The sequence below is a fragment of the Thunnus thynnus genome, chromosome 11 (genome assembly GCF_963924715.1).
Source record: "Thunnus thynnus chromosome 11, fThuThy2.1, whole genome shotgun sequence".
Lineage (NCBI taxonomy): Eukaryota > Metazoa > Chordata > Actinopteri > Scombriformes > Scombridae > Thunnus > Thunnus thynnus.
In genome coordinates, this window is record NC_089527.1 from 6,679,890 (window position 1) to 6,707,683 (window position 27,794).

At 38.5% G+C, this 27,794-nt stretch overlaps 2 protein-coding genes across 3 annotated transcripts; one reads left to right on the forward strand and one right to left on the reverse strand.

Annotated features, from left to right (window-relative positions):
- The first annotated feature begins 1,013 nt into the window (after positions 1-1,013).
- stk17b (serine/threonine kinase 17b (apoptosis-inducing)) lies at positions 1,014-14,604 on the forward strand. 2 transcript variants are annotated; one of them, XM_067602943.1, is made up of 8 exons: positions 1,014-1,203; positions 1,459-1,641; positions 7,201-7,413; positions 8,766-8,904; positions 9,859-9,985; positions 10,485-10,533; positions 10,818-10,997; positions 12,270-14,604. In XM_067602943.1, exons 1-8 carry the CDS (start codon positions 1,130-1,132, stop codon positions 12,505-12,507), a joined length of 1,203 nt encoding a protein of 400 aa, XP_067459044.1. In that variant the 5' UTR covers positions 1,014-1,129; the 3' UTR covers positions 12,508-14,604. The 2 variants fall into 2 exon arrangements, with proteins under 2 accessions (XP_067459044.1, XP_067459045.1); XM_067602944.1 differs by having other exon boundaries at positions 1,059-1,348.
- Positions 14,605-15,685: 1,081 nt separating this feature from the next.
- c11h2orf69 (chromosome 11 C2orf69 homolog) lies at positions 15,686-27,335 on the reverse strand. Its single transcript, XM_067602946.1, has 3 exons — positions 26,593-27,335; positions 19,120-19,358; positions 15,686-17,871 (listed from the first exon to the last, which is right to left on the reverse strand). The coding sequence occupies exons 1-3, from the start codon at positions 26,896-26,898 to the stop codon at positions 17,394-17,396; spliced, it is 1,023 nt and encodes a 340-aa protein (XP_067459047.1). The 5' UTR covers positions 26,899-27,335; the 3' UTR covers positions 15,686-17,393.
- Between the last annotated feature and the right edge of the window lie 459 nt (positions 27,336-27,794).

Genomic DNA, 27,794 nt, shown 5'->3' on the forward strand with positions numbered 1-27,794 from the left:
CACAGTTCTAATCTTTTCCAGCCAAATATGTAAAAACAGGGATCTTGTAAATATCAAATCATAAAATGATCCCTTTGCATACTTTGTGCACTACAATTGCATGTTGCAATTAAAATTTGTTGTTTTTACGGGTTTGATGCTGAGGTCAGTGAGGAGCTTCCAGTGTCCTCCAGATGCTTTGACAGATGTTAATGAATTTACATGCACACAGATTTATGTGGATGCACATTTCTGCCATGAAAAGGCAAAAAACGATACAGTATTAGACGTGATAAAAACAAAAATACTCTTGTTTAGTCATGCCATAAGTATAACATGCACATAACATATAACATAAATAACATATCCCAAACTAAACAAGAATTTAGACTTTCTACATACGAAGTAGAGGAATTATGAGATAACAAGGGAAGTTTTGACCTTTTATCTCATTATTTTTGATTTGCTATCTCAAAATTAGGACTTCGTAACTCATAATTTTAATTTATGAATCAAAATCATTATAAGATATATATATATATATATTTTTTAGATATAATGTCATAATGAGAAATTAAGTCAAAAGTATCATATTAAGGTTTAGATAATAATTGTGACATTTAAAAATATAATCTAAAATTTTATTTTATTTAATATTTTATTGTATTTTATTTTATTGTATTGTAAATGAACTTGATGCTATAAAGACTGTGGCAGATATCCACTTGATGTGACTAACTCCGACTGCTGAAGCCTCATATAAGCTTCACATCTACGTTTAAATGCATGTTTGCACATAAAGAGAACTATAGATTTTGGACCCCATCACTTATATATTGTAAGTGCATTATGAAAAGGATCTTCTAATGGTCAATATGAACAGCAGGAATGATTACAGCAAGAAAAACATGTTTCACTGTTCATATTAACACCTGACTGCTGTTTTAAGACACGTTTGAAAAACTGTGAACCTGTCCTTTAAATATAGTTGGAGGGTAAATCCATATTCGCGTTTTCAAATTAACCTGACCTCGCTTTTTTCAAACTCAACAGCAATGCGCATGCGCTATGACGCACCGTGACGTGTCCGGTAAGTGTCAAACAGAAGGATGTAAAAAAAAAAAAAAAAAAATGATCGAAACGTCTCCGGATGGATAAACTCACTCAGTTATCTCACCGTCTCCCGCACCGACAACTTGGACTGTTTACTCGCCGGAACCACCTGTACGTGTAGATTTTATAGACTAGCTTCTCCTTCTCGCTTGAGTTCAGGAAAGTCGGTTTAACTCACTTTTGAACGTTGACCGTCGAGCTAACGACGGTTGAGCTAACCGGAGTCGGTTAAGTCGCCAAAGTAAACAGCAGCACGGTAACCGCCGCAGCCAGCAGTAACATGTTTAACTAATGTAAAAGCTGGCAGCGTTAAAGTTAGCTAGTGTCTTAGGTTAGTATTTACCGTCAGTCTCTTTACTTTCTTAGCGTTGGTTATCCAGCCGGTGTAGCTGCGGGCAGCACGGCTGATACCGGAGGGGAGACGACGATGTCTCGGAGGCGGTTGGACAGTCGCAGCGGGCTCTCCGCCGGGCTGCTCGCTGAAATTCAGACCCCGATCAGCACGGAGGCGATGGAAAATGTGTATGAAATCACCGGAGAGCTGGGGAGGTGAGTCAAACTGGTATGACTGCTGTGCTGGGAGGTTCAGTGGGATCCCAACCCAGCAGAAAACTGTCTGCTGGAAGTTTAAAAGTTGTTCAGCGATGCACAATTACACTAGAAATTCATAGGACTGAGATATATATACTATACTAGACTATATATAGTGTTAAACTTGTATTTGACACTTATGTGGATTGTTAATAAGGAAGTCCAGCTGGTATATACTAACAGTTAGTGGTGGAACAAGTATTCAGATCCTTTATTTAAGTAAAAGCACCAATACAATAGTGTAAAAATACTCCATTTCAAGTAAAAGTCCTGCATGAAAAATCCTACCACAGTAAAGGTACATAAGTATCATGAGCTTGATGTAGTTAAAGTATTGCAGTAAAAGTAGTGGTTTGGTCCCTCTGACTGATATATTATTATATATGACATCATTAGATTATTAATACTGAAGCATCAGTGTTAGAGCAGCATGTTACTGTTGTAGCTGCTGGAGGTGGAGCTAGTTTCAGTATAACTTATACAGTTAGCTAGTTTAGTCCAGTGGTTCCCAACCTAGGGGTCAGGACCCCTTCAAATGGTCAGCAGATAAATCTGAGGGGTCGTGAGATGATTAATGGGAGAGGAAAGAAGAAAAAACAAAGTTCTGATACACAAATCTGTTTTCAGTTTTTGGACTTTTTCTCTAATCTTTGATTCACGGTAAAATATTGGATCATTTGAACATTTATTGAAATGAAAGCATGTGAGAAGTTTAGAGGGAAAAATCACTATTTGGTGGAGCTGTTAACAACTCATAGACATGTTAAATGTGACCCCGACTACACACTGCTTTTTGTAAGACGTCAAAAGCCAAAAAGGTTGGAAACCACTGGTTTCATCTTTAACAATGTGTTGTATTTTAAAAGCTTGTTATATTATCCATTGTGTCAAATCTTCATCTGAAAAGTAACTAAAGCTGTCAAATAAATGTAGTGGAGTAGAAAGTACAATATTTCCCTCTGAAATGTAGTGGAGTGGAAGTATAAAGTAGCATCACGTGGAAATACTCAAGTATAAATACCTCAAAACTGTACTTGAGTAAATGTACTTAGTTACTTTCCACCATTGCTAACAGTACAACATAGACAGTATTGCATTATACAGAAGTCTGATGGCTGTATAATCACACTATAGACTGAAATTTACAATTACTGTATAAAGTTTGGCAACTATACAAACTGACAGTTCTTAGGAAAACCTTATCAATACATTGATCCGACACCCAGGAGAGCCTGAGAGTGTGTCGGGCATTTATTATGGCATTCAACTTCACAGAAGTATATATTTCCATGAAGTGTACTACTGTTCATATATTTGATACTAGTGCTAAAATGATCAGTAAGTTTGTTTGTTTGTTGATGATTGTTGAGTCATTTAACAAGATGTCAACAATCCCCAGTTCCGGTTTCACAATTGGTATGAGTTGCTGCTTTTCCCTTTTTTTACATCTTTGTGAAATCAACTTTTTGGACTGTTGTTCAATACAAGCAGTTTGAAGACATCACTTTTTTGTCATTTCATTGGTGTAAAAAAATGGATAGATAAATAACTAATAACAGAAATAATCTGTATTTTCAGCACTGTTTGAGACTCTGGAATTAAACATTTCCTAATTCACTGGAGGAGGTTTTCTTAGCAGCTTATAACACAAAACAATACAGTACTGTACAAAATAACAAAAGCAACCAGATGTAAGATTAACGACCAGATTGCTGTTGAAGAAAACGTGTGGTGAACACATGAAATTATTTCCTGGAGAACATTGTACTGAGCAAAACAGTTTCTGTATCCTGAAAAAGAAAGTTTGGAAACTAAACTGGACGACTGAATGAAGTAACATTATTATTACAGATTCAGACATGAGAGTAAAAACAGAATAATTGCCACATATGGATAACAGAAATACTTTAAAAAAAGACTACAACATTTCCTTTTTGGGCAAATGTCCCTCATCTAACCAGTTATAGTAATAAATACTTATTAAGTCTGTATTTTCTGTTATTTCTGTACTTGCTTTCATGAACAGCACAAGTGATTTAGTGCACTAACATTAACAGCATGTGGACTCTGGACTGTAAGCTTGAAACACTAAATACATGAGTGCCAGGTGACGTGAGCCCGCCTTGCTACCAGCAGACCTTTGTCATGTGTCTGCCGCCGTGCGTGAACCATGGCAACAGCTGATGGTGGTTGATGATCATATTGTAAGATCTCTGAGGTGTGTTTGAAGTAATGTATCATACTGCACGCACTATAATTCTGCTTTAAAAACAGGAGGAAGGAAACAAGTACATGTGTTCAGCAGACTTTAGAAAGAAGAAATGGCACAGACCACTTCTGTTTGGTTATTTGTGTGTGAGTTGCCAAAAACAGGAAGTTATGAGATGCAGTATTTTAAAGAACATGGGAAGGGCAGTAGTGTTAGGCTGAAAAAGTACTTTGCACCACCTACGATCAATCATAGTCTTAAATTAAGACGGTGACCTTTGAGAGTGGAAAAAGTCAGATATATTATTAATTCATAATAATATGCCTGATATGAATAGGTAATCTATAACGAGTCTGTTGATTAAGGAGTTGATTAATCAGTATTTTTAAATTGACACTGAGTGAAATGACGGTGTAATGTGAGAGTGGTCAGTTGTAGTGCTGAAATGACACCCAACTCTGCAGCTATTTTAGCTTATTGTTTTGGTTGCACAGTTGGCACATTTACCATATAGTCTCACCTACTCTGATAAAACCACTGTACATCACCTGCCCAGTGCTGGTCCCTGAAGGACAGACAAGTTAGTGAAAAGCTGGAAACGTAGCATTCAGCAAGCTAAAGACCCAGATATAACAACTTTTTAAGGTGATGTGTGGTCGCAGTGTAACTGTTAGCTTGTGTTGATGTTTTCTCAATATGATAAATCGATTATCAGAATAGTAGGTAATTAAATTAATAGTTTGCAACTAATTGATTAATGGACTTATCGTTGCAGCTGTAATTGTTCTACAATTTAAAGCCTTTATTAAGCACAACAAGCTGTAAACATACCATAAACATAATATTGCCTTATAAAGTTGATATGGCAAACAGTTACCTATTTACACACCCAGCAGACACACAGCAGCAATTCATGAGGGAAATGTTCCAGTGCTCCACTATGTTCATCAGCTAGTCGCTAACTTTGTCTGTCTGCTGTTTGCTGCTGGACGGGTCGTGTACAGTGAGTTTATTACTTGGACATTTTTCACTTAAAGCAAATGCCTGCTGCTGCTGGAAAAAGGTTGGTGAGAGCTGTGAGACTGAACCAAAACAGTAAATTTGCAGCTGTAAAACCAAAACAATTAGCTGAAAAACGCTAAAATGCTCCACAGAGCTGAGAGGAACTGCAGAGTTGGGTGATTTTTCTCTTCAAGTGACCCTTTTACTTTACATGTAATAGCTTTTATCAGTTTGAATAAAAAATTATTGATTAGTGCGGCTTTAGAGTCAAGAGCAATGACTCTCACATGTTCCTATAGCCTAAAGTGATGTCTTACTTAGCCTTCCCACGAGCTAAATAAAGCAAACTTCACATTTCTGAGCTTGTAACAACAAAATCTTCTCTTTTCACTGGATTCATGACTAAAATGCATTTTCAACTGTCAGATCACTGAGTCATTTTTAATCACTAACCCATCTAACATTTTCTACCCTGTTACTGAATTACTGCCAGATAGTACAGCAATATATGAACATTAAACACCATCATGCTCTGCTACCAGTCTTTAATTATAAACATATTTTGAGTATCATATGCTAAAACTCCATGAACATATAACTTTTTACAGTGGTAGGAGTACGATGATGTAGCTGCACCATTGTTCCATTGTTCCTGCTGGAGCTCTGACCTTAACAATCATTGCTCTTGGGTGCTTTAAAATCTGTTATTTATGGATTTCAAACTTTATTTCTGTTGCTGCTGACATTGCAAGGCCTTGTGGAAAAGTGTTTCCACTAAATTCATAAAATAGCTGAATGTCAAAAAGCTTTTCCAAGTGAAGGGAATGTTGTAAAATGTTGGTTTGGTTACCTGCCGGTTTCTAAGAGCTAAACTTCAACCATTTTGGAAAAACTGTAGACTCAAATGAATACACATGAATCATCAACACCATATAAGCACTGCATGCTTTTGATGATGTTAATCAGCCATGATGAAGTATGACACTCACGTCCAGTAGCAGGCAGCCACTTGTATCTTCAAATACTTGAATAACACCAACAATTACTGCAGTGATCAAGTCATGACAGCAACGTTAACACTTAGTTATTTAGGAATGTACTGGCAGTAGATAACACATGGATGTCTGTTATTATATAATGCCAGTCTTTGTATAGTGTCACTTACAAATAGCCATGTGTTAGAAAGGCAGGGAAATATATTAATTGATATAATTTATCGTGTTTTATTGGATAAATTAACATTATAAAGCAAATAAATTATCTTCACATTAGAGATAAATGTCTTATCTCTAATGTGAAGCTTGAACTATGATTTCTGATATCTGAACATTTATTGTCAGGCATATTGATATAATAGCTCTATATCACACAACTTTATGTGTCATTTATTAGAAATCAAAGCTCTGTAACTTGACTATCAGGGTGTTTCCACCACAGGAACTTTCCCAGGGGACCAAGAACCTTTTGAGGAACTCGGGGGACTTTCAACTAAAGGAACCAGGGACTTAATTTAGTTCATGTAGGCCTAAAAAAATTCCCTAGTCTGGGGGAGGTTTTATTTTGCAAAGACACAGGAATGTTAGGGGCGGGGCTCGCAAAGATGGCACAACAGCTCCTTTAAAAGAAGTACTCTGGTATCGCTATTAGGACGAGGGGAGTACTTTTCTCATCGTTTGTTATTGTTAAGAGTAAAGTTAGGCTTTGCTGTTGATGTCCCGACTCATTTTTTTTAAAAAATAATGAGAAAAAGAAGAGAGAGCGAGCGTGAACGAGCGAGCTAGAGATTGAATGAGGGAGAGGGAGCAGCGGTAGAGAGAGCAAAGCAACTGACTGAGAGAAATAAAACTTTATTTTCTGATAGTTTCATGTTGTTCTGTTCTAAACGTCCAGCAGATAATTTACTGTTTTGGAGAAGCTCTCTGAGTTTTCAGTCCTTTATTTCCTCCTCTGAATTTCGTCTTTTCTTTCATTCAAATAAAGTAAAGTAAAGTAAACACAAAGAACAACAGAACAAATCTTGTCTTGTTGTTTCTCTCAAACACCGCCTACGTTTTTTAAACTCGTCATGGGTCCAGTTTGTATTACCTACGTGGTTCTTCAGATGTGGTTCCTGAGACAAGTTCCTCTGGTTCCTGAAACCTTTTAGTCAAAACAGGGGTTTAATTGGATCATGGTGATAGAAGAGATAATAAAATAGTTGCATTTAAGGTTCCTACTTTTTTTTTTTTTTCATTTTTTGTTGAAGCCGACTTCTGATTTGCAGTTAAGGTTTCACTTTAACCGCGTGTCCACTTTCTTCTTCGCAGGGGGAAGTTTGCCGTGGTGAAGCGCTGCGTGGAGAAGGCCACAGGCAAAGTGTTTGCTGCCAAGTTCCTGCGCAAGAGGAGGCGAGGTCGCGACTGCCGGGCGGAAGTCATTCATGAGATGGCCGTCCTGGAGACGGCCTGTAACAACGCCCGAGTGGTCAACCTGCACGCTGCCTACGAGACAGATCACGACATCGTCTTAGTGCTGGAATAGTGAGTTCACCGCAGCACCAATAACGTCTCTTTACTGTCTGTCTTTTGTTTTTTTTGGATGCACAGAACACTGAACCCTCATTGGTTGAAAAGGTACAGTATGACATGTAGCTAAAACGTGTCAAACTAGCCGTCTTTCCTGTGAATGCCAGGTTTAAGGGCAAAGTCCTGTTAGTCTGATCTGAAGTAGCTGTCAAACAATCGTTTTTTTTATGTAATGCCAACAGCTCATTCTTCCTAACAGGTTTATCAGGATTTCTTTCAAGACTGAAAGATCCACGTTGGCTGAATTACAGCACACAGCTCGAGGCTGAAACTCCAGATCACTCGACTGAACATTTTCTACGTCATCATCACGTCTTGACCTGCGTTGACCTTTCATGTTAAAGTCATGATTTCATAGGAACCGTCCTTCTACGTCTGGCATATCGTTCATCTCGTTTCCTCGTGACATCAAAAAAGAAAGTAGATGTCAAAACAAGATCTGTAGTAAAGACTTGAACACACAGTGACTGTTTGAAGGTGAATTGCTGTGATTTTCCAACTACACACCCTGTACTTGTTGTCAAAGACATTTCAATGCTTTTATGAGCATTAAGACAGCTTGAACAATTTAATGTGCTCATCTAAGACAGCCTGGACAAGTTAAAACAAGGCTATTAGGGTAGCACCAAATTACACACTTAAATAACCTGAAATGTAATAAAATCTGATTCACTTTGTTCTCTGTGCACAATTTTAGGGCTTGGCCCAGCGTGTGTGTGTGTGTGTGTGTGTGTTTTAGTCAGTTTTGGCTAACGATCCTACCTAGAATGAATCACAGTACAATGAGTAAGCAGGAAGGACTTTGCTAGGACATGCAGCATCAATCTACTAATCCTCCTACTATGGGTTAGCCTCTGAAACCACCAGTCCACCATGCAGTCCATTTATATGATATATTTTTGTTTTCCAAAGTCTTCTTCAAAGTCCTTCACATACAAACTGGTCACATACTGGAAGCCAGCGCCTCGCCACTCATTCACTTCGCCTCACTCAGGAAGTCCGCTTTTGTTTTACAGCGAGTCGAGTCAAGTCAGTTTTATTTGTATATCACGAATCATGCCTCAGGGGGCTTTACAGTCTGTACAGCAACACAACATCCCCTGTTACCGAATCAAATAAGATAAAAACTCCCTTAAAAAAAACCCTTGAAGAAGCGCCACATCATTTCCTGTTATTTCTCTGCTCTTTATGACACTTTAGGAGATGAACGTTTCATAAACAGCCTGTGTGTGTTTATCTATACTGTACATATATATATATATATGTGTGTGTGTATATATAAACAGTGTGCTTGTGTGTCTTCACAGTGCTGCAGGTGGAGAGATATTTGACCACTGTGTGTCTGATGAACTGCTGCCGGAGGCCCAGATCACCCGTCTGATCAGGCAAACACTGGAGGGAGTCCACTACCTCCACCAGAGCAACCTGGTGCACTTAGACCTGAAGGTCTGCATGCACGCGCACACACACACACACACACACACACACACACACACACACACACACACACACACACACACACACACACACACACACACACACACACACACTGTAGGAGTCATGAATTGTAAATGGGTAATTTTCTGATGGTTTATATTTAGGTTATTTTGATTGCTGTATTTCTTATATTGTTACTGGTTATTGCACAGTGATTGATATAATGAGGTCACATGGTCATGGGCGGTGATGTTCGTATAGTTTATATAAGCACCTGTTCACCTGCATGGCGGTAAGAAAGAGAGAAAAGGTGTTTTTGTCTCTGATCACTATGATTATTTCAAGTTGATCTTCTTCGTTAATAATAGTTATTAAACATAATTTTTGATCTCAGCGAATCTTTTCGTTCGCGTGTCAGACGATCAGCAAACAAGGCGCTGCTTCAGCCTCTCAGAGACTTTTTGCTTTGTTTATTGTAGTCGCCACACACACACACACACACGCACAATCACATGCATGAGTGTCGCTGGAGCTGAGGGAATCTATTTTTACATGTTCACTCGCTTCACCACAGACTTCACCCTCCAGAACTTGCATGTGGTTTTGCTTTTTCAAAATAGTTTTGCACTCAAAAGCCCAATTTCCTATTTCTATGACACAATTAAAGGATGAGATCACAACAGTCAGGTGCCCATGTGAACACTGAAAGAGGATTGGCTCTTGGAAACAAGTTGCTGCATTGTAGGTTGAGTGGCAGAGAATAATACAGTTTATTAATAGTAATGTTTATACAGTGTCATATGGTCAATATGTTTTCAGCACCTAAACAAATAATCGTGTTCTTACAGAAAGGCAGACGCCTCCCTTTATTGAGTCAGTGTTCAAAGAGAACTTGAAGTTATGGTTTATATAATAAGTTTTCTACCTGATGTTCACACTGTGTTCCCTCTTTGTGTGTCTCAGCCGCAGAATATTCTCCTGACCAGTCTGTCTCCTCCGGGGGACATAAAGATCGTAGACTTCGGGCTGGCACGCAGGCTGGGTGCGGTTGGAGAGCTCAGAGAGATTCTTGGCACACCTGAATATGTGGGTAAGTCGATGTTCATGAAACACACTTTCATTACACAAACATATCAGACCGATGCAGTCATCACTTGAAAAAAAAAAAACATATGAAAGTTACAGTCTGAAAGAAAAAACTCTCTCTACAGTAAAGCCTGATTTATGTGATGCTGATAGAAATGACTCTGCAGGTCTCAGGAACATATTGTCACTTGTTTATAGCTATTGAGAAACCCTTCGCTTTAGAATGTCAACATTAGCATTTCGTAAACACTGAAAGGAAGAGGCATTTAAATGTACAATCCACTGTCACTAAAGAGATGTTGGAAAGGTTAGAAGTAATTAAACAGACCTAAAGAATCCTCAGCTGTAGCTAATCAGTTATGATAAATACACAACTGCAGTAAACTTAAAGGACAGTGGTGGAGAAACAAACAAAAAACATGAGGTATGAAATGATACAGGACATCACAAACAGTCTTTCAACATTGTATGACAGCTGACTTTTCTTTCACATTTTCATTCAGCTCCAGAGATCCTCAGTTACGAGCCAATCACAACAGCGACCGACCTGTGGTGAGTCTGTCCTTGAAACAGTGGAGTGACTTCATCCTGGAGTCTGTTCAGCATTTGTTCAAGGATTCATTATAGTGACTTTAATTTAAAATGAAGTTATGGGTATGTTTATATGTTTTCATGCTAGCCTTTGTTCTCACTGCTGTGGTGGAACAAGTAATAAAAATATGACAGATGTTTTCTTAATAATTTATTTAATCAGCAGCTCTGTACGCTCGATTGCTCGTATTTAGCCCGAAAGCTCTCAAGTCCTTATTTTAAGCTCATCCATGTGTGTCTCTCAGGAGCGTGGGCGTCATAGCCTACATGCTGGTGACGGGCGAGTCTCCGTTCATCGGGGACGACAAGCAGGAGACGTACCTGAACGTGTCCCAGGTCAACGTGGACTACAGCAGGGAGTCCTTCTCCAGGGTGTCTGAGCTGGCTGTTGACTTCATCCGCAAGCTGCTGGTCAAAGCGCCCGAGTGAGTAATGACAGCGTGCGAACTCATCGCAGAAACATCCTCAGAATAGAAACACAAGTCAAATGATTTATATGCGATTAGATCAGATTGTAATGTTTGCACTGAGCTGTAAATCCAACGACATGAACCGCACAAGACGTCATGTTTTATTTTAGACTGATCACACATCAGCCAGCAGGCCGATGCACACGGCACACACCGGAGTCAAGAGAGCTTTTTATCTTCTTTACACAACAGTGTTTTTGTCCATAAGAAAACACTGTTGTTACTATTTAGAAATGATAGGGCTGCAGCTGACAGTTATTTTCTCGATTTAATCTTTTAGTCTATAAAATTAATTATTTCTCAGAGCGTGCAGTAATGTCTTCATTTTCTTGTTTCTTCCGACCGTCAGTCCAGAACCCAGAAGAAAAGCAGCAAATTATCACGTTTGAGACGCTGAAACCAGAGAATATTTGGCTTTTGTTACGTCAGTTTTTTTTTTTTTTTTTTTTTTTTTGGACAGAAACGATTATTAGATTATCAAAATAATTGCAGATTGATTTTCTATCGATTGACATTGATTAATAGTTTAATCGTTGCAGCTCTGGTAATTATCCCACCTCCATTCATCATTTTGACTTTCCCTTCCCCTTTAATCAGGTTATAGATTGTAAACTACGTATAAATAAATCCACTTAAAAAAGAAAAACCCTTTTAAACAGGATTTACTGCTTCACGACATAAATATAAATCTTTGTTTCCCTGCTGGAAGACAATAGTTTTCTGAACGTTGTCCACTGAAAAAAAAAAAAAGAGTTTCACTTAAAGGAGTATTCCACCAATTTAGCATTTCACTCTTGTAACACTGTCGGATTCACGTCGGACAGTTAAAAAAAAAAAAAAAGGGATTAAAATCGACGCAGCAGAATCAGAAATATCATTTTTATATCATGCATTCTTCTTCCTTGTCAAAACATGGCACCTACATTACCCACAATGCACCACAGACAGTTGGTGATTTGGGTGTGTTGTGCTAGTCGATGAATCAGCAGTTTTGTTTATCACTTTCACAGTTTGAGTCATTTTTCAAGTGTAAACATTTGATGGTTCCAGTTTCTCAAAATGTGAGAACTTGATGCCACCCTGAGTTTGAGGAAACAGTGACGAGCATTTTTTACAACTTCCTGACATTTTATGAAAACAATCATAGCTGCAGCCTTTAGATGAGTCAGCTCTTGATATCTCCAGGCTGGTGTTTAAACCTTTAACGTCGTGTTTTTTTGTCCACAGGGATCGGCCCAGCGCTGCCGAGTGTATGAGCCACCCCTGGCTGTGGCAGCAGCAGTTCTGCGTGAGCCCCGAGCCCACCGCCACCCGCACCGTCCGCGAGAGGAGCTGCGGCACCAAGTGGGCGGCTCCACCCGAAGACCCCGAAGACAAGGAGAACTTCCTGGAGTCTCCTCACTCTCACGCGAAAAGGTTTCGCTTCGACGACGAGACGCTCGCCGCAGGAGACGGTGACATTTGAAAACATGAAACAGGAAAGAGGAGGAAGTGACGCGTCACGCAGGGGGTGCCCACTTCTTCCTCTTGAGCTTTTAAAAAAAAAAAACAACCAGCTGTTCACTGCCCTCTACCCCAAGAGTACTTATTTATATTCCATTTAATTTGTCAATTACAAGATCGACCACTCAAACCAAAGATAACCAGCTACATTTTGTAATCTGTCACTGATTCGTTACTGTTAAAAATGTTAAAAAATTGTGTGGAAAATTGTACAGTATGTCTCAATCATGTTTAACCTAAAGTATTTAATATTTCATGGTTATAATCTCTGGTATTTTCAAAGGGCTGCAAATACTGTAGTTATTCCTGTGCTGATGAAGGCTAGTTTGGAGTATTTCAAGGGAAATCTATGCAATACTTGTGCATTTTCACTATCTCTTCACAAGAAACCTTAGAAGTTAATGATGCTCTGCCTTAAAAGTCGGAAGTTAAGTTTTAGTCAGCAGTGCTGGTTATTATTGGTCACACTTGTGCTTCAGCAGAATTTTCTGATAACTAGATAAGCTAACTGCAATGAGGAAGTATGACAACATCCTTATTTGCATGTTCAGGAGAATTAGAGACGGCAGCATTAAGGAGAAGCAGGCTTTTGTCTTTTGTGCCGCTGCGTTTTTTTTTTTTTTTTTTTTGAGTTAAAAGTCGGTAAAAAAAAGAAGCTGCTGACCGTCTCATGGGTTACCTGCAACGTTGCTGTTCATTATACTTCACATCCAAGCTGCACTTCCACTTTAAAACAACCAGCAGAAACGGCACACAAGCATGTTACTGTACATTCCTTCTGTATTTGCCTTTTATTCAAATCTGCAATATCTTGAGGGTTTAAATTTAGCTCAGGGTTTTTAGATAAAGCTCATTTTAATAGCGTATTCCTCTTCACAAGAACCGCACGTTAAGCGTTTATCAGCTTAGATTAAAATGTTTCTATTTTTCTAGAAAGGAAAGCTGACGAGGAAGACTTAAAAATAAAATGTAACAACATCTACTCGCGGGTTTTTGAGAGTTCAGGGCATTCCTGTTTTTAGTAAGCCAGAAACTTGAAACAGTAACGGCTCGAAAAAACAGTGACTCATGCAGTTGTGCACATGCCACACCCGCACTTACTCAAATGATTTCCTCACCGAAGCTGCAAGTTCCTCCTTGTCAGCTGGCAGAAAAAAAAACACGACTTTAGCACTTAACTTCACAAGTATCGAACCGATAAGCAAAAAACTGGAGTTATTTATGAAAGTTTATACATTTTTTTTTGTGTGTGTGTGTGTGTGTGCGTCCTTGAGCGGTTCACCGGAGCTCATCGTTTGTTTTTTCAGTCCCTCACCAAAGCCATCCAGTCTGCTCTCTCACTCTCTGCATTACAATATACTCTCGTCCTCGTCTGGGTGCCTGAAGTGATATATTCCTGTTGTTTTCATCTCAGGGCATGCTGCTCGCTCTCTCTGCTCACTGTGTTTTGTATTCTTAATCTTATTCTTATAGGCATATTATTATTATTATTATTTATGTGCTGGACTTATACTTTATATTTTTTATGTAAATAATGAGCTCACGTGTCTTATAATAAAGTTTTGAGATTATGGTTGGAGAGAGACGGGTGACACAGGATGACTTTTGTTTTAAAGCAAAAAGATGCTGGCGAGGTTTCAGTGTGACGGATGATTATTGGAAGATGAAAGTAAGGGTTTGTTTTAAGGTGGAACTAGGAAGTGAGACTACACATGGAAAAGGAGAGATGAGTCAGATGGTCAGGAAGGAGATGATTCAATACTTTTATGGATTTGGAAATGTGATGAAAGAAGCATTTAAAGGAATAGCGGATAACAGTGGAGCTGTTTAAGTTGGGATGTCGAGTGTTGAAGATACGTGGACATGAAAGGCTTTTTCTGGGTGATGAGAAAGTGAGAAAGAGATGATTTCACTGTAAAGGTTAAGAAATAGCTGGATGTTTGTTTGAAGAAGGCCCAAAGCGTGACAGAACCTCTGAGCAATGTGAAATATGAGGTGCTGTTGACTCACAGGATTTGCCATCTTTTTGTTCAGGTGAGACCTGAATAAAAAAACAAAACACCTCACGTCTCCTGAAACGCAGCTCCGGAAACCCCGATCGCTCTTTAACCTCTAGTGAAACATTCCTCTGTTTGTTCCCGAGGTGCCAAACCGAATAAGACCACATTGTGTTTGTTTGTTTGTTGTCCTCACAGCTGGTACAATGGCCTTTGTGTAGGAGATGGGCGTCTGCAGCCACGACCGTGTTCTCATCTGTATGCTGTCATCCTTTTAAAAAACAAAAAAAAAACAACAAAAAAAACACAACTGGAACACCACACTGTAAAAGATTTTCATCTCAAGTAATTTAATCTCACTGAGCTAGCAGATTCCACTTCAGCTTTTTTCTCCAAACAGCTGACGAGTATGTCTCGTTATGATAGCGTCAGGTGATTATAGGAACCGACTGTATAAGGACATAAGCTTGAATCTTTATTTCATCTCAAGAGTCTTTTTCTACTTTGCTTTTTTTTTTTTTTTTTTTTTCCTAATACCTCATACAAACAGGTGGCTGTCTTGAAATCAATACGGCTGAAACGATGCAACTTCACAGAGGAAGTTTCACAAGTTTTAAATTTCTCAAGCTCAGCCGACGCTGCCCTCCCTGTTGTTGCAGCAAACAAGGTTTCAAGACTTGACAAATAGATCCGGAAGAGAGAGAGACTTGTTTTTGCAGTGCGGTGACGTCACGCGAGCCCAGCAGGGATCTCACTTTGCAGGATGACGAAACGTTCGAACCCGTCAGACAAAGTGGCTCGTGTGTGTGTATGTGTGTGTGTGCTGGCGTTTGTCTCCGTGTCACTTGAAACGTGACTTAATGCTGTGGTGTTGATATTGTTATGCAGCTATTGTACTGTGTTATTTTCAGTCACTGTGTGTGTGTGTGTGTGTGTGTGTGTGAGAGAGAGAGAGTGCTCATTGTGTGAGCAGGGAGGCGCTCAGCTGGCAGTCGAGCTGTTATCCTCACTAACTGGTGCTCCAGTTAACGTCAGGCCGACTGATGTCAGCCAACATTCCTGTTTGTTTCTCCTCGAACGCAGCGAGACTGAAGGAAACTGTATGTTAAAGAGTCAAACCAGCCACAAGCACAAGCAAACACATGTTTCAGAGATGTATGTTTATTATGCATTTTATATATATTTTTTAATGTATGAGCGTTCTGATTGCATTTGAAATGACTAAGAAAAAAAAAAAAACCATAATCCGTGTTGTATTCTGATCAGCTGCAGGCTAATATTTAGGCATCAAACAGCAAAGTGAAAAAGCTCATTAAAGATCGTAGAAAATATGTGAAGTCTTCTTTTTGTTTCTGATGTTCTGACTCAATAATACAACATGGTTTTCTCTTTTGACTTCTCTGTTTTTCTAATTTCTCCACACTGCTGCCACCTGCTGATTCAAAACAAAGCTTGAAACAAACCGCACGTCTGTCTGAACACAGTCAGGTGTCCAGGTGAACACTGAAACTAGTTTTTCTTGCTGTAATAATTCCTTCTGTTCATTCCAAACATTAGATCCCCTACAAATATTCTTACAATGTAATCACCTACATGTTATGAACAGATGAAATGATTACAGCAAGAAAAACTGGTTTCACTGGTCATTTGGGCTCCTGACTGATGTTTTAAGACAGACTTGAAAAACTGTGAACTCGTCCTTTAACTAGTGATGTTTTTCTATTGTTGGTTAAAAGAACAAATTTGCAAGCAGATGAAGTTTAAAACAACGTGCACATTATGTTAGCTATAAACTAGCTACAACTGTAAACAACATAACCTGAAGCGAGTAGTAAACATAGTGGAATGATTTGAAGTTACATTCAGCAGAAATGATTAACAGCCATCACCAAAAGTGCAAAGATTCTGTGTAAGCTTACATACAGTAGAGATCATAGACTGGAATTAAAACATCACAGATTAATACACATGCTGCCCACACTGACATATCTAATATAAACAAACCGCTTGATTTCACAGGACATTCAACAACAAACTATCATGTTTCTGATAACACACATTGCTGCTGTCAGACAGTAAAAGAGAAAAAGGTTCAGTATATCACACATTTCTGCCTCTATAGAAAAATAAAACAGACATGAATCTTTCTAAATGTTTTTCTCTTAAAAGGAAAAATATGATAAAATAATGATAAATTATTAGTAAAATTATTTGTAACAAATCTATTTTGGACATTGAAAGAAATGAAGGAATGGAAACTAAGCTTAATTAATTGGCCACACATTTGAATACAATCATGAATCATTACCAGCTGTTTTAAGTTCAAACATTCAGTCATTCATGTGTGTAAAAGTCGCTCGATCACCTACGTAACGAGAATGAAAGACGACGTAAGCTGCTCTCAAATGCAATGAAAACTCTCAACCGAAACAACATGAATCATTCATGTTTCTGCAGCGACTCGAAGCTTCAGCCTGAATCAAAATGTAAAAGTTACACTGAGCGTAAAGAGGAAAGAAGAAAAGACGACAGCGGATGTTAGAAGTATCCATCATCCATGTTTCATACCTGCGTGTTCCTCCTCGGATCCTCTCACAGGCAGCAGGGCCGAAGCCCCCGGATCATTCAACCTCGGATTAAGTGCATTTTGCAGCGGAAAGAAAGTACAAAGTCCAGCGCAGCAGCATCTGTCACATGCTCTACATTCTCAGCCCTTAAAAATCACAATAATGAGGTAAGACCAGCGAATAAGACACTCAAGATGTATTCTTAATAAATAATCTAAAGCGCTCGGTTCGGCTCAGGCGTGTGCGTGTTGTGTCTGAAGTGCTCGCTCGCTCTAAAGCAAAACTCAAAACTCCTGGATGACCCTGAAGTGGTTCTCGATTGACGGGGGCTCGTCCTCGAAGTGCAGCTGCTGCTGAGGAGAAGCCCCGAACTCCTCCAGGGTCTTGATGAAGTGTCCGTGCTCGCGGCCCACCCAGGCCCGCATGGGGTCACACACCTCGTAGGGGGTCACGTGGGCGTGAACAGACACTCCGCTGGCGGCCAGCTCCTTCAACACCTGCTTGTCCGTCACCCAGGTCTCGCTGCCTCCCGGGTGCCCGCCGTCCAGCCAGAACATATCCGAGATGGTTTTAACGAAGTGAGACATCTGCGGGTCGGCGCGCGCCCCGGCCAGCTCGTACACCATCTGGTTCAGCACCACGCAGCCTTTGCTGAAGCCCACCAGCGTGAGTGAAAACCCTGAGGGGATGCCGTCAGGGCCTCCGTGAGACCGGAGGGGATTCGGTAGGTTGGCTCGCTCCATACCGTGACTCAGCAGGGCCCTGCAATCAGAAGCGGTTCAGACTTCCTGTAAAACAACAGGCCTGCAGTACAAACTGATGCGGTAAATCATTATGTGTTGTCAGAGGTGATGATTCAACTCCAAAGCTTCTGATGTTTTAGCAAATCTCTTCAACCTCGATGATCTTTTAATGGCAGCTCTTTCAGTTTTTCTGTATGTGACAAAAGTATTTGGACAGTTACACGTTTTGTTCTTCAAAACATTCAATTTGAAATTAAGTAATGGATACTACATTGAAGTGCCAAGTCTCAGCTTTAATTTGAGTAGGTTTACATCCATATAGAAAGAACTGTGTGGGCGATTTGGCCCTTTTAACACATACTGCCCACAGTTAAGAGGTTCAAAAGTAATTGGACACTTGGCTACTAAATGTTTGTTGGGCAGCTGTGTTAGTTCGTGCAGAAAAGTGCTTAAACGTGGCTCAGAGTTGATTGAGGGTTGTCTGTCTGTCGATATGAGGAGTAAAGACCAAGAAGGTGGAGAAGATAATAAGATAGCTGCTTTATCCAAAAGCCTCAAAACAGAAAAAAGCTGCAGTTCACAAAAAGAAAGCAGTAAAGTTGTGGAACAAAAAAGTTCTTTGGACTGAAATCAACCGTTATTAAAATAATGGAAAGAGGAAAGTGTGGAGAGAAAAAAAGGTCTTTCAATATTGATGTAAACCTTCTCAAATTAAAGCGGAGACTTTTCCATTACTTTATTTCAAACTGAACGTGCTGGACCGTGTAACTGTCTGGACTTCATGCTGCCAAGATTTCTGAGACCTCGACACATTACATCATGTTTAGTTTATAACTGATGCACGAACAATTCAGAGCACTCGTACAGTCACTGTAGCAGCAACACAAGTCATATAAAGTTTAATATGTTAATGTCAGCTTTAGTAAAAGGTGAGACAATAATCATTTTAAATATATGAATTTATTGTAAGGTGTTTCTGTTATTTTGTACATCCCCTTCTACATATGATGGAGACTTCACAACTGTAACTTGTTGAGTTTAAACACTTAATAAATAGTATTTGGTATATAACTTACATCTCTGAATATGTTAGATATCTTTTTATAGTGCTGCTGATGCACTTTAGATACATTAGTGTGTAATAAAACTGTCTCTGTGTCTGTCTCACTACTTCTTGTATTGTTGGATTTGTTTGTTAATGAGCTGAGAGATAAACAACAACACACCTGATAAATCTGATCATGTTAAAAGTTTCCAGTCGACAAACCTGAGGTGATGAAACGCTCCGAAGTCCTGCGAGTACGTCGAGTGCTCCGGCGCCCCGAACATGTTGCTCTCCACAAAGTTGTGGTAGCAGCTGAACTTGTGGAGATACATGCGGGAGGCTCTGACCACCCACACGTGGTGGTCGGGGAAACGGCGGCCCAGCGTGAGGGCGACCTGCTCCAGACTCCAGCAGAGCCACTGGGCTCCTTCCGGCTGCAGAGCCATCTCCTCCTGGAAGTTCTGCACAAGCACACACAGTTTAAAGCTTCAAGATACAACGTTTACACACTGGAACAACATGAAAAGCTGGATATACACCCAGTATCAAATATTATTATTATATTTGTCTGTGTCCAAGCGTATGTAGTGTGTGTGTGTACATCCCTAAAACCCTGAAAGTAGGTTTTTAATCAGCAGGTTTTAGAGCTGCAATGATTAGTCTTTTGATAATCTGATAATCGTTTCAGTCATTTTTTAAAGCAAAAATATCAAATATTCACTGATCACTGTTTCTCAAATGAGAGGATTTGAAATTTTTGTGTCATACATGACAATAAACTAGAGCAACTAACGAATATATTCATTATCAATTAATCTTCTTGATAATAAATAGAAGATAAAAAAAATGGAAAAATGTAATTGACAATATCTCAGATGCCACAGTGACGTCTTTAATTTACTGGTTTTGTCTAAGAGTCCAAAATGTTAAGATATTTAATTTACTGTCATATGAGAAAGAGAAACAGCTGATCATCACATCTGAGAAGCTGACAAATGACTGAAACCATTTATCAATTATAAAACTAGATACTGATCACTGACTAATCGTTGCAGCTTTACAGTAAACTTATTATCTTTGGATTTGGACTGGTGACATTTGAAGACGTCACCTCGAACTCTAAAATATCTTCTGATGTTTTATAGACAAAACAATTAATTGATAATGAAAATAATCTGTAGTTGCAGCTCTGATTATTTCTGCATAGTTCTCATGTAAAAGATGTTGATGTTGTGGAAACATGCAGGTCAAACACACTGAACTCTGTTTCAAGTCTGTTTTCATGTCTCGATCTGAGTCCAAAAACACAAACTAGACTATAATTAATATAAACTTCATTACAGAGGAATGTGTGTAAAATGATGGTTAAAACATTTATAATCCTCCGATTAGTTGATTTGTTGATAATTTGTTGGTTTTAAATAATTTGAGAGGTTATAAAGTTAAGTCAGTTTTTATTTCTCCCTACATGTGATGCACCACATTTATGGGAAAAATGGTCATGTTACACTATATGCACATTTTATTTTATTGACAAAATGATTAGTCAGTTAATGAAAATTAGTTTAGGAATGAATTCTTTTCCCTTTTTGTGCAATTTTTTTGCAAAATTGTAGAAATTGCTAATTCGTGTGTTCTTTGATTCTTTGCAGATATTTCCTGTTTTTAATCAGGAAACAAATACACACAAAGCAGTAAAAACACTTGTGTGGTTACTGTGTTTATGTGACTGTATAATAAATCTTCTATCAGCATGAAGTGAGTTATCCTCCTTAAACTGAATACAATCAGAGCATAATAAATCTAAATCTAAAACAAAAACATGATGTTCGCAGCAGCAGTTATTTATGGGTTTTTCTGACACGTTGGCTTCGATCTGTGAGCCAAATAATAATAATAATAAAAAAAGAGTTCTTTATATCCGCTCCTGATAACATCCATGGTGAGAGTCTGTCTAAAAATCAGCATGTTTTGACTCACTCAATTAGTTCCATCAAGCAGCATCTTCTCAGACTGTCGCTGACACTGTGTGGTCCTGAACACAATGACCTCTTTCATTTTATTTACATGGAAACATCAGTGTGACAGCATCCTGCGCACACACACAAACGTCTCCTGGGAAATACCACCACACTGTGGGAATATTAACACTTGCCTGGAAAGTTGCCGGATGAATAGCAGAGACGAGGAGAATGAATAGACGGACAGGCCAATAGAAAAGTTATAATAAATGAGGGCAGGTCTGGAATCCTTGAAAGCAATTAGAAAAACTAATGAGTGAGATTTAATCTGCGTTTACTCCTCCGTATTTATTACACTTGATTAGTAAGAGCCTCTTCAATTTACTGAGAAAACAAACAAAAAGCCTCTGAGAGCTTTGCATAATCTGACAGCTGCTGCAATTACAGGTTTGGCACAAGCTGAAGAGACACTGCAAGAGCTGCACACATGTGAAGAAATACGCACACACACACACACACACACAGTCTCCAAAATGTGTCTGAACAAAGTGTCTGTTCTTCATGATACCTTAAAACAGCCGTTCTCAGACTTAAGAACGCTGCGGCCAACAAACCCTTTAATCTGAGATGAATTATTTGCTTTTATATAATTTTTTGAAGGTGAGCCTACAGCAGTGTAAATTAATAATCCATCCACATTCATGTAACAGTCTGCAACGCAACAAATGTCAGAGATTCAGTGCAAATATTGAATTGTTCAGCCTGGATAATAAAACACTTTCACATAATATTTCACAGTATTCAACCAAATATCAACATGAAGAAAAAACAGACAGAAAATATCTAAAGCCTGACTGATACTGGATCGTTGGGGTTGATGCTGATACCGTTATTAGGGAGTAAACTAATTCTGATGTCGATATATTGGCTGATAATCTTATATATACAGAATTTATACATACACTTTTTTTTGCAATGATCCCTCAAATGTGGTTATCAAACACTTGTGACAAAGATATTTGACTGTTTAACAATAAACTTTATTGTATAAAATGACACCGAAACAGTAAACTTCACTGAGAATTTAATAATTATAAATTACTATTAATAAAAAAAACACATAGAACAAAAAAACATATGTACATATATATTAAACTTGAATTAAGAAAAAGGATCAAATATACATAAAATGCTGCTATTATAACTTTAAAAAATAAAAACAAATATCAACACCGATACTGATACATCTGTGATAATATTATCAGCTGACCGATGTGTCAGTCGGGCTCTAAAAATATCATCTGAAGGTTGAATCAGGCCGACACTTGCATAACTTACTTGTAATTATTAAAATCCATCACAGATGGGCTCGTTAACAGCACGAAACAAAGTGTTCATAAACTGACATTAACAAACATCTTCTCCAGTCTCTGTGAGACCAGCTGCAGTTCATCTACATACACTGGATATCAATCATGTTGAGTAACGTTTCATTGTGTCACCTGCAACTCACTGTGATGTTGCTGCACAGCAGCTGTCAGAGTCTTGATGTCGGACTGGAAGGACGTCAGCTTTAAGCAGAGATCAGGATCAACATCCAGTTTATTCCTGTAACTTTGTGCTGAAAATCCAGTTTCACACAGATACAGTAAGAGGCAGCAGAAAGCATCAGAAACATCAGCGCCCTGTTAGACAGATCAATATATTCTGAGTAAACATGCTTCTATGTAAAGATCCGTTTCAAAGCAACATCTCAAGACGACTCCACAAGACCGTCCTGCTCCCTGGACCTAAGACCTGCGATGGCATCATCATCATCATCATCATCATGGGGGTCAATGGATTCTGTATCCAGCTGTGTTGCTCACTGAGCATGCGGAAGTTTCCCCTGAGCTGCTTCCTCAGGGTCTGCAGGTGATCTCTGATGGCACGGAGGTCAAGATCCTCTTTATTGAGAAATTCACAGATTGTCAAAGGACCCGTAGTCGTTCTGAGATGTAAATCCCAGCGATCGGTTCTCTCACTTTCCATGAATCCTTCTTTGTGTTTTCAAGGATTCATTTTGATCTTCTGATGATTAGCTTGTTGAGGTTGATTCTCCAGTAAAGGCTTGATAACCATCGCTCCATTTTAACTCTTTCTCCACCAGTGACGAGATAGAAGATACGTTCCGGATCAAAGACAGATCAGATAAATGAAGAATAACACAAAATTTAAATCTAATGGCTTTATTTTATTAGTGCTGATTACTTTTTTAAATGCAAATATTTAATAATAAATATTTTATGGTAATTTCAAACTTAATTACAAAACTGAAAATTAAGAACTTTTATTATTTATTGTAAACGACCCCTTGCGGCCAACCAGCAGTACCTCCACGGCCCATCAGAGGGCCACCGCCCACACTTTGGGAATCACTGCATTAAAGGATAAAAGCTGGTGATTTTCTATATTTTTCTTATTGTAAACAAATCTCAAATGGACTTATTATTATATTATTAAACTTATTTTCATTATTGATTTATTTGTCAGTTGTTTGATCTATAAAATCTCAGAAAGTGATGAAAAATTTGTCCACAACCCAAAAATATTCAGTTTACTGTCACAGAAGACTAAAGAAACCAGGAAATATTCACATTTAAAACATTATCTTCTTATAATAAATGACTCAAAACAATCGATTATCAAAATAGTTGGTGATTAATTTAATAGTTGGTAACTAATCGATACATCGTTGAGGCTCTAATATCGTTGTGTGTGTATCCAAAACCTGATATATCTTATTCCTCTGCTGTTGTCCAGAACTATTAAAAACTGGGTGACATGTTCCTTCATCATGAAGAGTTTGGTCACGTTAGTTTGTTTAGAAACGTCTCAACAGACTAATAACAGCGATCAGGTTTTCAGTCTCAGGAGAGTAGTTCTGTGTGAGGCAGACGCTACTGAGCATGTGCAGGAACTAGCTTGTTGTGCTACCTCTTGACTTTGTGCTACATTATATATTCCCAAATTAAATTTCCCCCCAAAAAACACAAAATTGATCCACATCAAAGGATTTGCTGCAGACAATTTTAATGTTGGAACAAATATAGAACCACATCTCTGCAGTGCTGTCGCTAATCATGATCCTAAAGTGGAAACAGGAGTCCGCTTGGCAAAACGTACCCTGATTCATACTATTCTGCTTGGAAAATGCTGCTCTCAGTTAAATTCTGTGACTTTTAATGAGCTCTGACGAAGGACCATATAAATAAACTGCAGCTGAGAGCAGCCAAGTGTGACGAGGTCAGATAGCTCCACTCATCTGAGGCTGATTTTAGTTTCCTGTATTAAAGTTTTGAGTTGCAGTTGATAAGAAGCATAGACTGTATAACATAATGGACGGAGCCACAGTGACGTTACCCATTAGTTTATGGACTTATGTTTTAAAGCCTAAAGTTTACATTATGATCGTTGCCATCTTGGATTTTTGGAGCCAGAAGTGACCATATTTGGACGAGAGGGTGGAGCGGACCCTAGTGCTAGCTGCTAGCTTGGTTAGCACGGCGCATTTACAGTCTATGGTTATCTGTGATAATGCTAATGCTAATTTTAGCGAAAAACGGGTTTAAAACCATTAAAACAAAATGTATTTACCGGAAATAACTGAACATCTGACTTCTTAGAGGGTCTTTTAGTAAAAACCAAAATGTTAAAATTAACTTTCATGAATTGAAAACACTGAAATAGCGACGGCTACCACTATGCCTATACTCGGTGAATCCGTTGTTACACCATGGTTACGTCACCTAACTAACATTGTTGCCCTGGTAGCAACTTGCTTGCAACCATGCCCTTAATTATGCATAACTTTAAGCCTTAATTAAATTTAAACAGAGACCAAAACTGTTTTTTGTACCAGGTTGTAAACATGTTTATTTCTGCTGTAAGGTTGGGCAGTTTAACATGGAGGTTTATGGGGATTGACTTGCTTTTGGAGCCTCAAGTGTCCGTTCAAGGAACTGCAGTTTTGGATACTTCTGCATTGACTTCATTTTTCAGCTGCTTGATAATAACTTGTAAGAGGAAGAAAACTTTGCCCACGTGACCAAAACAAAAGCACAAAGTTTGTCCTTTACTGTATATTATGTATGCAGATTTCTACATATTCTATTAAGAAAGTTGGAAAATGAATTCTAATGCATAAAGGAAGCAGAAGTGTGCGACTCCATGCAGGTGATTTCTTCAGTTTACTGAGTTGTTTTCATGACGCAGCAGTAAAACAAAAGTACTTACTCTGCTGATGACCTTCCTCACACCAACGTGAGGCGTCACATGCTGTACACAAGCTGTTAAAAGTTTTTACATCTGCAAAATACATGACCATTTTCCCATAAATGTGGCAAATCACATGACATCAAGAGTTCATGTTACTGTCGGGAGTCTCATGGCTGCAGATAAAAGACATGTGAACTGACATAAACTGTGTAGTTCCTTAAATTATTATAAAACAATCAACAACAAATCAACTAAATGGAGGATTCTGAATGTTTTAAACATCATTTTACACACATTTCTCTATAATGAAGTTTATATTAATTATAACCTAGTTTGTGTTTTTGGACTTTGGGACGTTGACTTAAATCAAGACTTGAAAACGACTTAAAACAAAGTTCAGTGGGTTTGATCTGCACGTTTCCACAACATCAACATTAAACAGGTTGTTCTTTTTCTTTTCTTTACAACAAGCAAATTGAAGACATCACTGTGGCCTCTAAGAAATTATAAATGTAATTTTTTCACAGATAACATTTCATTGACTAAACAATTACTTGATAATAAAAACAATCATTAGTTGCAAGAAGCAGATTTGAGGCTTTTTTTCTTTAAAAAAAAACAAAACTAAAACAATTATTTGATCATCAAAATAGTTGCTGATTAAATTTCTGTCTATCAATTAGTCGACCAATTGTTGGAGCTCTACATCATCTTTTTGTGGGCTACCTGGATATCCTAAGACCCCCTCCCAGATCAAAACCCCCCAGGACCCCCCCTGTGTCCCCACTCAACTGGATATCGCTGTGGAAAAACACAGCATGCCTGTTAATACTGCTGTTGTCTGGAGAAACACAGAGTGATAAAAGGTAAACATTAGGTATAGATTCACCATGTGATTACAATAACTTTTTCTTTTAGACATGTAAACCTTCAAAAATTGCTCTTTTTGTTCTGTACTGTAGATCCCCTTTCCCCTGTCTGTCCATTATTTATTTATTTATTTATTTATTTATTCTGGATCTGATGTGTACATGTTGTGTTCTACATTGTATTTGTCTATATTATAATGAATAAACTGTATTTTTTCTTTCTTCTGTCAATCAACTAATTGATTAATCGTTGCAGCTCTAAAAATACTCCTCATGTGATACTAGCTTTAGACTCAGACTATTGTAGATATCAGTGAATGAAGATGTTTTGGAAACCTGCCCTAAAATAATTGATTAATTGATTATAAGATATTCAACTTACAATCATGGAAACCAGAAAATATTCACATTAAATGAGCTGGAACCAGAGAATCTTGACTTCTTTTTCTTAAATAATAACTCTAAATGATAAGTTGCTTATCAAAATTGTAGGTGATGAATTTAATAGTTGGCAAGTAATCGATTAATCGACTAATGGTTCATCTTTCTGCGGGCTACCTGGATATCCAGATCAATAAACCCCCAGGACCTAGCGTGTCCCCACTCACCTGGATATCCCCGTGGAAAAACACAGCGTGCTTGTTATTTCTGCTCCGGTCGTGCGGGTTTGAGGTACCCTGATGACCCGATGCATCAGGCCGGAGGAGCAGCAGGTCGTTCACTCGGTTCGGGCTGAAACCAGGCACCGCCGGCAGCCTCTGGAGCCTCCGCAGCGGGCTTCCAGAGTGAGCATCCCGGCTGGTTGATGCATGCAGCCCCCTAGGTTCAGATGATGTCGTCGCTGCCACGGAGGTCATCGCTTTGGCCACAGCTGTCAGAGCAAAGCCCACTGCAACTACTCGGGCGGCTATCATAGACTCTAAAATAAGAAAATGATTTGGCGTTTTTCTTTTCTCCACGCACTCAGTCCATAATGCTGCTGCTGTCAGCTACGCAGCTAACTGACGATAGCCGCATCACATTAACGTCAGCGCTAGGCCCGGGCGAGCTTTATGTGCTAGTTTAACAGGTATACTTATCGTTTTACGTCGTCTTCTAACCGACTGTCTCACATTGCAGCAGTTTTAAATAGAAACTCTATATCACTCTTATTTTATTCAGGCATTTTTTGGTGTTTTTTTGTCCACAAAGAGGCGCTGTTTGTCAAAAACTCCTTCACCAACAGCACCAACCGTTCCTGTCAGCAAACGGCACTTCTGCGCATGACAGTTTCCTCTGACATCAAAGAGAGCGCGCATTGATGACGGCGAGATGATTCACTGCCGTTTACTTCCGTTTTCGGACAAACGTAAACAGTTGAGCGCTAAATGCAACAATAAACGTAAATGTAATACATTCTATGAAAGAGGGAAAATTACTCCAAGAGGAAAAGCTTTAAAACAACATTAAAGAAGTGCACATCAAAGTTTACACATTATATATCCAACAAATCTATAATTCTTCAAATGTTTAGATATTGAAAACAAATGTAATTTTTGCGATGATGAACCAGAATCTTTAACGCATTTATTTTACGATTGTTTTTGGACTCAAATGGAAGATTATATGTTGTGTAAAACTAATCGTGATATTAAAATTCAGTGTAAAAATGTCATTACACATTTTGAACATGATAAAAATAGCATTGAATTCATTGTAAACTTATTGATTCTATATGGTAAATTTCACATACATAAATGCAAAATAACAAAAGTTACCCCAAATTTCACTATTTTTTCATGTCAGTTTAAAGAATATATTAAGACTCAAA

Bases quoted from the DNA above. Each gene is read 5' to 3' on its own strand.
- c11h2orf69 (XM_067602946.1), bottom strand. From the start codon at position 26,898: ATGATAGCCGCCCGAGTAGTTGCAGTGGGCTTTGCTCTGACAGCTGTG. The intron at 19,359-26,592 runs GTGAGTGGGGAC...GTGCTTGTGCAG, and splicing joins TTTTCCACGGGGATATCCAG to AACTTCCAGGAGGAGATGGC. The intron at 17,872-19,119 runs GTTTGTCGACTG...TTCTGATTGCAG, and splicing joins GGAGCGTTTCATCACCTCAG to GGCCCTGCTGAGTCACGGTA.
- stk17b (XM_067602943.1), top strand. From the start codon at position 1,130: ATGGATAAACTCACTCAGTTATCTCACCGTCTCCCGCACCGACAACTT. The intron at 9,986-10,484 runs GTAAGTCGATGT...ATTTTCATTCAG, and splicing joins TGGCACACCTGAATATGTGG to CTCCAGAGATCCTCAGTTAC. The intron at 10,534-10,817 runs GTGAGTCTGTCC...TGTGTCTCTCAG, and splicing joins ACAACAGCGACCGACCTGTG to GAGCGTGGGCGTCATAGCCT.